This window comes from Centroberyx affinis, unplaced genomic scaffold, assembly GCF_046629955.1.
Source record: "Centroberyx affinis isolate AG114_WGS23_722 - 3 ecotype Tasmania unplaced genomic scaffold, CSIRO-AGI_Caff_v1 ptg004644l_1, whole genome shotgun sequence".
NCBI lineage: Eukaryota > Metazoa > Chordata > Actinopteri > Beryciformes > Berycidae > Centroberyx > Centroberyx affinis.
Window position 1 is genome coordinate 45389 of NW_027282244.1, and position 12787 is coordinate 58175.

At 40.9% G+C, this 12787-nt stretch overlaps 1 protein-coding gene across 1 annotated transcript in view; it reads right to left on the minus strand.

Moving 5' to 3' along the window:
• Nucleotides 1-2708, minus strand: part of LOC139665643 (disks large-associated protein 1-like) — a gene marked incomplete at its 3' end in the record, with an annotated part of 47201 nt that extends 44493 nt beyond the window's left edge. Inside the window, exon 1 of the mRNA XM_071544725.1 lies at nt 1239-2708. Coding sequence (XP_071400826.1) covers nt 1239-2708 — 1470 coding nt within the window. The remainder of the gene's footprint in view (nt 1-1238) is intronic.
• Between the last annotated feature and the right edge of the window lie 10079 nt (nt 2709-12787).

Here is a 12787-nt window from a genome sequence, read left to right on the forward strand (position 1 = left end):
ACTCTGCCAGGCCACTACACGCACTACTAACACTAGCTACTTTAGATACCTTAGCTGCAAATAGAGTGGCCGGTAATCCCGCATTAATATGCACTGAAAAAAACCCCAAAGAAATAACACAGCTCTCTCCGTCAATGTGGGCTGAGGTGGGCTTTATGTTAGCTAGGCTAGTAACTTACATTCCTTGTAGGAAAGGGATTAATTAATTCAGGACCCTGCAGATATAAATATGTTGTATATATCAAACATTTTTTATATTTTTGATATTAAGTCAATCGGTGTGGTTAACATTGAATCTGTAAACCCCTCATACTACCAGATAATCTTTGCTGACCATAAGGTTCTTTTACTTGTTTTTAAGGCACTGCATGGTTTAGCACCTGCATACTTATCTGAATGCCTTAAGGAATATGTTCCAAGTAGCTAGGCTACTTAAGATCATCAAATGCCGGTTTATTGGGCATCCCCACTGTTAAGCGAAGGAAGTGGAGGCTGCTTTTTGTTTCTATGCACCTATCTATGAATTTGGAATATTCTCCCAGTGCATATTAGTCAGCCTTCACCTGTAAATAGTCTTAACAGACAACTAAAAACACACTTTTTTAAGCTGCCATTCCAATATTTATTTTATTATAATTTTTTTTTCATCAAATCAAATCCAATTTTTATTATTATTATTGTTATTATTATTTTATCTTTATTTTATTTTTATTATTGTATTACTGTCTTGCTTATTATTTTACCCTCATCATTTTCTTTGTATCTCTTTTGTTTCCCTGTTTTAAATGGTTGTTTGTGTTGTTTCTATTTCTTTTAATGTTCCATTTTATGTCTAGCACTTTGAGCTGCAAACTAGGCATGAAAGGTGCTTTACAAATACATTTTATTATTATTATTATTATTATCAGTCCTGATCATTGGACCAATGATCCTATAGTGTGTCCCCAGCCTTAGCCAGTGATTTCCAGTCATGTGCCATGGAAGAGCTGCAGTTTTCCGTCCAAACAAACACTGCAGAAACCGATTTCACCGATTTGTTTAATCAGCGCTAATCAGTGAAGTCAGCTTTTGTCGCGTTTGGCTGGAATGAAAACCTGCAGACTTCGACACCAGGACTCGACGCCACTCGCTTGGAGGAAAACATCGGTGAGGAAGCGAGTCGTGGAGAAGGGGTCAACAGAGGGGGAGGAGGGTGAATCGACTCGGTTTGGATGGGGGAGCGAGGAGGAATTATTTACCTGTAAGAAATGGCATGTGCGCTCCTGCTGCTGACTGCCCTTAGCTTTGACTAGCGCTCTATCTAGGTTTAGGTTACCGGATCCTGGGCCGGTTCGCGGCTGGCTGTGGCTGCTGCTGTTGTTGTTGTAGACCTCGCGGGCCCTGCTCACCGTTAGGCTCGACGACCATGCCCCTTTCTTCACCAGGGACCCGTCCACCAGACCCAACGGCAGCAAGGGGCCCCCTCCTCCGCCGATACCGATACCGCCACCGCCGCCGCCGCCGTTATTGCTGCTACCACTAACCGTCACACACGCCGCCGCCGCCGCGTACTTCACGTCGTTGTTGCTCCGGGACGCTTTGAGCGCCGCGTGGTGGTGCGCGTGGCCGTGGTGCGTGTGGGTGTGCGCGTGCGTGTGGGCGTGGGTGTGGGCGTGCGCGTGCTCGTTGAGCGTCCCGTACGGGTCCATCATGAAGTACTGCTGGGACTGCGAGGGCTGCAGGCTGGGGAGCGGGGACTGGGGGTACTTGTCCGGGTTGTTGCCGGGGTTGTAGCGGGCCATCGTCATGGCGATGGGCGAGGGGGACATGGGGGACATGGAGGGCGAGGGCGACGGCGGGGGGGGGTGGTGGTGGTGGTGGGGGGGGTGGTAGAGACACAGCTCCCGCTCCAGGTTGTCGTCCGAGCTCCAGTATCCGGAGCCCGGCGCCGACGCCGAGCCGTGGAGCTGGTGGTGGTGGTGGTGGTGGCTGCGGTGCTTGGGCTCCGCCGATCTACAGCGCTCTCGGCTCTTGCTGCGCTTCCGGTGGCGCACGCCCACCGGTGGGGTTTCGCCTTCTGGGCTGGTCCTTGAACCCCCGCCGCCGCCACCGCCGCCGCCGCCGCCACCGCCTGCACCGCCGTTCACGCTCCCGTTACTGCCCCCCTTGGTGGACTGCGTGTGGTGCGGCCCCTCCAACGAATGCGACTTGGTGAAGAGTTTCTGGACTGAGTGGACCAGATGGCGGATCCTCCCCGGGCTGTCGTTGTTGTTGTTGTTGGCCCCCATTCCCCCACTGTGGCTCAGCACTCCACGTTTGTACTGCAGCGTGTGGTAGCCGTCCCTGGGAAACGACGGCTGGCGCTCAAATGGATCCGCAAAGTTCGCCGGCACCCGGGTCGGCGTTTTACCTCCGTAGCCCGATCCTCCTGCATACGGTACCACGGCCATACACTCATCCTTTACCTCGGCATGGTGGGATGAGGAGGTGGAGTGGCATCTCCTTGGGAAGGTTCCATAAGGGACTACGCTGTTACTGTCCAATGGGTATGAGGGGCGCTGAGCATTGTAGTAGGGCAGCTCAGCCGGATGCGGCATGGGAATGGGCACCGGCATATCCATCTGGCTGATCAAATATGGCTTTCGGTCAACATGGTGACCCAGTGGATCGTACGATTGGTCGTAAGTGACCACATGGTGGTGGCTCCGGCTACTGGACAGCCCTTTCATGACAAAGGAAGGGGACGGGTGGATGGAAAGAGGAATGGTATGGATGAGAGATACCAGGCAGGCCCGTGGTCAGAGAAGGGCTGCAGAAGACTTTCCCTGAGAGGAGAGCTGCCGACTCTGGAAGACAGGAAGGAGGAGGAGAAATAAGAAATATAGTTAAACCAACAAGGCAACAGTAAACAAGCTGTCCCTCGCGAATTATGCAGGCGGCCCTTGGGCCAATCAGTAACTATCCCATCCCTCTGACACTGCTTTTCCACCAAATTAGCTCTGGTTCTTGAACCGGTTCCGTTCAGGATTCTTGGAACCTTGGTGCTATCTAGCGAACCGGCCCGCCTTTCCACCAGTTTTGAGCGGAACCACTGTAATCAAGGATGCGTCATCAACGGAGGGCGTTGCACAATGCACACCAGAAGTAAACAGTAGTAGCAAGATGGCAGATCGCATTGATTACCTGCGAGCTTTTGTTCTGTTATTACAGATATTTGTTTTTATCCAAAAAACAAGCATGGACCAACTATTAATGATAAGAAGACGTAGACGACTATTACGTGCACCTGTAGAATATGACATGCCCACTGATATCGTCATGGTTCGCACTTGAAAACCTGCTATTTTTTGGTTCCAGCTGGGAACCAACTTTTCGGGTTCCGAACCAATTTATTTTTGGTCGAAATGCTCCGAACGGTTCAAAATTAGGTGTGCGAACCGGAACGGAACCCGTTCCATGTTGGTGGAAAAGGGGATAAAGTTTCATCAAAATTGGACCGTGGTGTTATGGCAGTTATGGCCTTTCGAAGTTTGGAATTTTGACCTTCAATTATAGCATCCACATCAGCTCTTTCAAATGGGACCAAGGTCTTATCCCATGCCTTCCTTCTGGTTTGATGTTCCTCCTCTTCCCATAGTGCACAGCATCTAAACATCAACATCTGCTAAAGATGTGAGTGAGATTTGGGAAACTCTGGCTAAGTCCCTAAACAGAACTTAGTTATAACTTTTTTACCTTTGAAGCCAATTGTCTGCTTGCAGGGCTTGTTTGAAATTATTAAAATTCTTAGACCAATAAAGAAGGTTTAAAATTATATTCATTGACATCTAAATATGCAATATTTGTTATACTAACATTGTTGGGTGAAAACTATCTTTTTTTTCACTTCAATTTAAGGATTACATTGTCCTGTATGGGTTGAGAAAATTCTCTGACATCTTGGTCTTAGAAAACCCTTTCAAAACCCATTGGGTAACATTAAAGATGCATTGTCATCAAGCTAAAAATAAGGTTGTTTCTCTTAGTTCCTCTAAAGTTGACAATTTGGAGATACGTTTTTTACCTCACAGCGACTGCATATATATTATTTTTTTTAGCTTTACAATTCTTCACCTTTTTCATAACACACAGATCTGACATTGTCTGTGGGCAGTCTGTGTGAGTGATAATGCTGTTTTGTTAGCCAGGAAGCATCTCACTTGCAACAGGAAAAGGCGGGACACAGCAGGAGGTGATGAGATTGAGTAACCAACCATGTCATTACTGAGCTTTAATTGTGTCATTACTGAGCTATTATTGGCTGGTGAGGCCCTCTAATGGCTCAGGGGGTGGCAGCTCTACCGCCGCGGGACATTTAGTACCTCAGGGGGTCCGAGATTGTTCTGGATTGGGGTTGAACGACTGCTGTGTGAAGGGTTGGGGTCGATACCAATTCAAGGTCAGGGTGTTTTATCTAGACCCGATCCAAAGTGGAAAACTGCTGTTTAAATATGAAAAGATATCAAACTCATTTGTTTCAGAAATGAATTAATGAAGTTTGTATTAACCCTCTTTACTTTGACACAGTGGAAACAGGGGCTCATACTAGCGCCCTTCAAGTTTCAAGCTGCTCTCTCTAGTAATGGCGTGTTCTGACTGCCTCACTACATGTTTGTAGGCAAACAAAATAAATACACAGAGAAGTACAAATGCTGTACAGTCTCACTGTGCCTAGCTAGGTGTGCAGCATAAACTGTTGCTATAGTTGAAGTCACTACAGTCCTGAAATAATCAGGATAACCATCATTCACCACTGTATTAGAACAGTATACAGTATACTGCTACGCTCCAGTAGGTTAGCTGTCATCCAGTATCATAGTAGCCTGTTAGCAGAGGTGTGACCAAGTAAACTTTGCTCAAGTCCCAAGTCAGTCTCAAGTCTTCAGGCACAGGACTCAAGTCAAGTCCCAAGTCTAAATGTAGATGACCAAGTCAAGTCTCAAGTCACAGCAAGTCAAGTCAGAACAAATCAAGAGTCCAGTATCAATTTAATATCTTAAAGAAAACTAAATATCTAGGACTTTTCAATGCAATATGGTTTTAGTAGGATAAAAACCTGGTAAGAGCATCATGAGTTTGATTTCTATAATCAGTTTCAACTTCAATAAATTCAATCATTCCATACAAATTCAGAAAACAGAATTTCAATTCAGTCGTCTGCTGGAACAAATCTCATCACTTTCAATCTGAGTCATTTACACAAACACAAGATCTCAAGTCAAGACTTTAGAAACCTTTTCAAGTCATCAAAGTACAAGTCAGAGTCAAGTCCCAAGTCACCAGAACCCAAGTCAAGTCAAGTCTCAAGTCTTCATGCATCAAGTCAAGTCTCAAGCTATTAAAATTGTGACTTGAGTCTGAGTCCAAGTCATGTGACTCGAGTCCCCACCTCTGCCAAACTTAATAAATTCCACATCTGTCAGGCAAAACTGCTTTGCTAGCTCAATAATAGTTGTAACTTCAACATTTGCCAGCAAAAACATTCTTTTTTTTACACACATAGATTAACCACCACAGTTAGAAACACACATGGTGACACAAACACAGGGAGAGCGAGCATCACTCAGTTTCATTAGCATTTGGCAAACTTAATAAATCCCACACCACAAGTGGGGATTCATTTTCCAGACTTAAGTAGTTGGCCTGAAGAAAAAGAACATTTGGCTTTCATCCACTTCATTCTGAGCTTTGCGATGAATCTTCTTCATGCCTCCTGTCCACACCGATTTGAGTCTGATCGGCAGTTCATGAATACACCTCAGCTAAAACGACAAACACATGCGCGTTTGCACAATTCATGCATCTTTTTCACCCCACGAAGACAAAAAAAGTAGGAAAACTCAAACAGAATGAATCCTTTTCCTCTGAACAAGTGAAATTGAAGAAGGATATACTGTAAGTCTAGCCTTACCCAATTCCAGAGGTTGATTTGTTCATATTTAACCAGGAAGATATAGAACATGTTTTCCTTTTACAGTGAACCAAAAAAATCAATATTCCAGCGCACACCAGGATACTAGGATTGACACTAAAAACAAAAAGGAGTGAACTACACATTTCGCATGTTGCTTCATCAGATTCGCTCTGTGCTTGATTGCCATCAGGTGTGTCTTTAAATAATCAGGTGCTGATTAGTGGAGAATCCAACAGGTTCACATTCCCTGATGCAAATGCACTTCAAAAAGTCAACAATAATAGGCAATAGTACAGAAGCGTAATGCATTCACTTGAGAAAAAAAAATTGCCCTGTTTTTCTGAATTAACAAGATAATTATCTTAGAAAAACAGAGAATTTTTTTTTTTTTTTTTTAAATGGTTTGTTTTTCTGAATTAATGAGATAATTATCTCAGAATTCTGAGAAAAGTTTTCATGGAAAAAAATTATTCTGCTCTGTTTTTCTGAGATCTCGTTAATTCAGAAAAACAGAGCTTTTTTTTAAAAAATAATTCTGGTGTTTTTCTGAATTAACGAGATAATTCTCTCAGAAAAACAGAGCAGAATTATTTTTTTCCATGAAAACTTTTCTCAGAATTCTGAGATAAGTATCTCGTTAATTCAGAAAAACAGGGCAATTTTTTTTCTCAAGTGAATGCATTACGCTTCCGTACAATAGCAAATATAATTCTACCGTACAAAATTAGATATAAATATTACATTTCCATTTCCATAAGATAATGAGATACAATATTAGAGTACAAAATACATAGTCTGGCTATTTCATCTCTAATACTACAGAGGATATAGATCCAGAATGCATACACTTCCATAAGATAGAGTGCAAAGTAATATATCAAAAATAATAGAAAAAAGTAGAAAATTATATGTTAGATTGAAGAAGAGGGTACTATACAAAATACATAATACATTTCACCATGATACATTACAAAAGTCGGAAGAGGTGAATACTACTAGAGTAGATATTAAATATACCTGTCTTAATAAGGGAGGGGAGGGAAAGGGGCTCCCATAGGAGGAGGAAGGATATACTGTAAGTCAGTGGTTCTCAACGTGGGGTCTGTGGACCACCAGGGGTCCTTGAGGGGGTTCCAGGGGGTCCCCCTTATTTCATTTACAAGTTAACACAATTAGAGAATGTAGAAAAATGACTGTTTTGATCATAGTTTCACTGTTATCTCTCTACCTACAATACAGGTAGTCATGGAATTCTGGACAATATCAAATCTAACAATAAAAAAAAAGATCAGATTTGGGTCCGAGAGACAAAATCTCATCAAATGGGGGTCCGTGGCTCTACTGTTTACAAAATTAGGGGTCCTTGATATGAAAAAGGTTGAGAATCACTGCTGTAAGTCTACCCAACTCCAGAGGTTGATTTGTGATTTTTTTTAAATGAAATGTCCCAGCTTCAAAATGCATATAAGACTCTGAGCTGTCACATCCAACATGTTTTTTTTTTGTCTCAAGAGGCTCACTCAATCCAATAAACCTAAACTTACAAAGCCAGTAGTGGGATGGTATGGCTTCATAGTGGATGCCTGGAGTCTGCATCTGTAAAGTACCACTTGGGCCAGCGCATTCATTCTGCCTGCATTCACTCGTGTAGGTTAACAGCACTGTAGGAAATCCCTTTACGCTGACCTTATATAACGGAATGGCTTCAGATCTCAGGCGAGCCAGCAAAAATGCTCTAGGGATCAGACTGCTAAATAGGCAGTTTCATTACAGATGAACAGCCATGCAATACCGCACTGTGTGTGTGTGTGTGTGTGTGTGTGTGGTGTGTGCATGCCTGTGTGTTACACTTGTGGTACAGGTACGTGTGTGTGTGTGTGTGTTTCCTCTGTCCTACTTGGCCTGTCCCATGACTGCTTAACACAACTTGACAGCTCCACTGGTAGAAGGGCTGCTAACAAGCTCTGTGCTATAGTAACTCCCAGCGAGCTGAGATAAGCCACACACACACACACACACACACACACACACACACACACCCTACTCTCCCTCTGCAGTTCCACAACATTAACTCTCACAGATTTACCTTGAAAATGAAATCATTACATATTATATTATTACTGACTACTTGCTGTAAAATCATCACCACTGGCATAATCCATGGAATTACTTTAACGCTATAATGTAATACGGTTGCTGGTTACTTTTGGATTATTTTGCCTCCGAATCAATAGAATATGAATTTAGACAACTTGGTTACATTTATAAAAAAAATTTAAATTTATGTAGAATAGTTTTTGAGTGTATAATCTCACAGCTAAAATGCATTTTTACCCCTCAAGTAATGTACAGTTTATACAAGTAATCACCATGTGCAGTCAGTATTTTTGATTTTTTTTTTTTGCCTTGAGTCAGCCAACTGATCTGAGTATGTTAGTATGTTAGTGTGTTAAAATAGGCAAGTGTGGAAGTCAGCAATTACATTTACTCACATTACTGTAATCAAGTTGCTTTTTTATGTACTTGTACTTTGAGTATTTTTTTAAAAATATGTAATTTTACTACCTAAGTATGTTTTTACTGAAGTATTGTACATACAGTATTAATTATTAGAGTTGTTCTGATACCGATACCAGTATCGGAAATGCCTTTTATTTTACTAAATAAAGGAATTGTTATTTATTCATAGATTTATTTAGTTATGTTCTTTTTCAGTTATGACTGACTGTCAAACTAGATAATAAAAGAAAGTTCTATGGCATTCATTCTCTGTATGTATTTGTTCATGTTTTACAAAGGTTCATGTTTTACAAAGGGTTTAACCTGAGCCAGGCCATACAACACTGACAGCAATCATATCACATCCATACAGGGTTAGTAGTATACAGATGTTAAAAAATAATAATAATAATATATATATATATTTTTTTTAACGCATTGGTATCGGATCGGTACTCTGTATCGGCCGATACGCGAGTTCAGGTATCGGAATATCGGAAGTTTGAATTCTGTACTCCATCCTGTTAGAATTGCATGGGAAAGATCACATGCAACAACATTCTCTTTTCTTTTTTATTTTTGGTACTTTTTTATTTTTACTTAAGTAGATTTTTACACCAGTACTTACCACCAGCCTAAGTAAAATATCAGCAAGGTAACTATACTTCTACTTGACTAGGACATTCTAGTACTCTTCCCATCACTGGAAATAGGAAATGCAAAAATAAGTATTTGCCGGTGCTGTGACCCAACTAGTGATCCAAGGTCAGTGCTGGTATTCAAAGCTTTGATGAATACTGTCCCAAAGGCAAAGCTAGAAGAGTTGAGAAAACAGTAAAAAAAAAAAAAGTTGGCTTGCCTGGTGATTCTGGGGCTGCTTCCAGACTAAGGCTTCTGCTTTAGTCTTTTGTGGAAATGGGCATTCTCTACAGGGGTAAGGCCACCTCTGCCCCTCTTGAAAACTATACTGCGTTTTTATTAAAGGAATACAGACGCATTCATCTGTGAGTTTTATTGCCAGCGTTGGCCAATTAGCAAACGTTACACTCGCTGGGTAAATTGGTCCTCTAGGGAAGGAGGTCGCCGCACACACGCAAAACACATGTACTCACACGTACACACACGAATGCAAAACAGGAAAACACACACACCCATATGCAGACAGAATACCACACAGAGCAGATGGGGGAGGAGGAGAGAGAGAGAGAGAGAGAGAGAGACACCCAGAAAGAGATATATGCCAGGCGTGATTACTGTGCAATATTTAACATTGCACATTGACACACTGAGGTGCTACACACAATGCTAGAATGGAGCAGTGACACGCATCATTTCACCAAATTTTGCCAAAATCCAATCAGTGGCGTCCAAGATATTGTATATGAAATAACTACATAATAATCTGACTATACGATCATTAATGAGGAATTTTCTTGGTCATGTTTATGCTGTTTTTAATGGTACTGCTATCATTCCTGAGCTGTATCAAATGTTTTACTGACTATTTAGATATAGTGTGGGTACTTGTTGTCATTGGTAGTTTTATTGTTGTTGTTTCATTGTTGTAGTTTGCTTTTTTTTTTTTCCCTTCCTTTCCTTTTTTTCTTTTTGCCTTGGATTTTAAATACATTATTGTTTTATGATGTAATGTTTACTTGTGTGCACCCCAGGAAGAGTAGTCGCTACCTTGGTGGTGGCTAATGGGGATCCAAATAAAAAAATAAAAATTAAAAAAAATTGTCAGTCCCTCTCCTGATTTCACTGTGGGGGAAAATAGTTAATTCCTCCTAATTGCCTACATGGATAATGGAAACCAGTAGGCTATGATTTTACTACTCTCCAAATATCTGAAAATTATCAGCATACATTGAATTGATGTTGTCTATTCCTAAGAATAGACCACCAGGGGTCCTTGAGGGGGTTCCAGGGGGTCCCCAGCAAATTGATGAATTGTTAAACTTCAGCATTATTTCATTTACAAGAAGTTAACACAATTAGAGAATGTAGAAGAATTACTATTTTGATCATAGTTTCTCTGCTATCTCTCTACCTACAATACAGATAGTCATGGAATTCTGGACAAAATCTCATCAAATGGGGGACTCTATGGCTCTAATGTGGACTAAATTAGGGGTCCATGATAGGAAAAAGGTTGAGAATCACTGCTATAGACTATACACTAATCTAAATCACTATTTATTTGTGCAAGGTAGTTTGGGCATGATGTGTCATCCTCACAATAAATCTTCCAGGGGTCTTTATTTATCCTCGGCGTTCTTTTGTTCTGGAGTAGTACTTTGATGCGGAGGACAAAAAGAACAAAAACAGGAACAAATATTGAAAAAGACATAATGAATCATCGATCTGTCCACGCGAGCCGTGACTAAACGCGGGCACTAAATTAAAAGTGACGGGATCTCAAGAGGGACATTTGTCCGCGATCGAGTGTGACATCTGCTATCTGTGCATGGATGCAGCTCGCCCCGATCCATTATTACAGATCTGCGGCTTTATTCTGACACACACACCCACACACTTATAAATAAATGCAGACACATACTCACAAACACACACACACAGATATAGTTGATGGGCTTCAAATGTCTTCCGTTACGCAATGACTCGTCTGACTCAGCCCCTGTTAATTTCTACCTCTCTTCTAGCTAATGTGCCCCAAGTTTTGAACGTAGCCCTGGATTGAACGGTGGCTTTTCTATGGATTATTATGCGAGGGCAAGTCCAGAATGACTATGTTTCACTGGAAAAGACAAGATCTCATTGTACTCACACTCTTGTCTAAAAAATGTACTTAAATAGAAGGGGAAGTGATTCATTTCAAAAACAGTATATATATATATATATATATATGCAGTTAGTGAGGAGTTAGAAATTACAAGCAAACTAGATTCTTAAAGGGAAGAGGAAGGGAGAAGAGAAAAATTGTTTAGAATTTTGGGGATTTTTTTTTTTTTTTTTCTCCTTCAAACAGCCCTGATCCATGCAAAACTATTTTCATTCATTCTTTATTCAATTACATTTAGACTGCGATAAAGATTGATGCGGAAAAAGGGGGGGGGGGGGGGGGGGGAGTTGACACACATGGAGGGGAGTTAAGGATGTAGGTGTGTGTGTTTGAGTGTGGATGTATGTGTGTGTATGTGTATGTGAATATGTATATATATATATATATATATATATATATATATATATATATATATGAATGTATTTCTTTTTATATTATCACTGCTATTATTATATATATATGTATGTTTCTTCTATATACATGTGTGTATGTATGTATATGTGCGTATATATGTATGTATGTGTGTGCATATATGTATGTATATTTATATTATTATTATTACTGTTATTACTGTTATTATTATTATTATTATTATTATTATTATTATTATCTTTTTGAATAATTAATGTATTTGTCAAGTTACCTGCATCCCTCACATTGGGAAAAAAAAAAAAAAAACTGGATTCTGACTAGCTGGAGGAGGGTCAAGCAAATGCGATGAGTGGACAGCTACTTATGAATCACAATGAAATGTATAAGCTTTTTTTATATTAAAATTACAATAAATAAAAAGGATATACAGCCTGTTTCAAAAGTAGTTACACGTTTTATAGAGATACTGCCTGTATTATTATATTACAGTCATGGCTGGAAATTTGATAATTGATCAGAGGAAATGGATCCTGAATGACTAAAACACAGCTTTGTTTCTCATTATTAAAAGTTGTAAGCTATACCTACTTTTGAAACATCAAGTATAATAGATTATCAGTTTGTGTCTGTCTGTGACCCTGTGTGTGCATGTCTACATCTTCCTATAGTCCAGTCATTGTGATAAGTAGTTTTGGTTGACATACAGTACTTCTCCTGCTTTTCTCCAAGGCTGTGAGCTGGGTTATTTTGCCACAGCGCGGGGAAGTCATGGCAACAACAGCAGTGGGGGAAAGCAAGAAGAAAAGAACAAAAAAAAAAAAAAGCGACACATTCAAAAGCCCAGTGAGCACCAGGCTAGATGCCGTTTCAAGGTAGACAGCTCATCAAGATAAGTGACGAGTGCTGGAGTGGGAACCTGACTAACTGAGGGGCAGGCGGGTGGCACTAATAATACACTTCCTGTCTCAAGGCAAAAAGTTACATATTGTAGCTTTAATGTGTTAGCAAGTTTTAGTTTAGACTGAGTAAGAGATAGACATTGGTCTTTTACCTGCCCTGACAAAGCAGCAACACAGCACAATAACAACACTATCTATAGGGCCTCGCTGTTTAAAGTTATTCATACTTATATTCCACATCACATGGCCAATTGTATCCTGTCTTCTAGCTGGGTTTACACA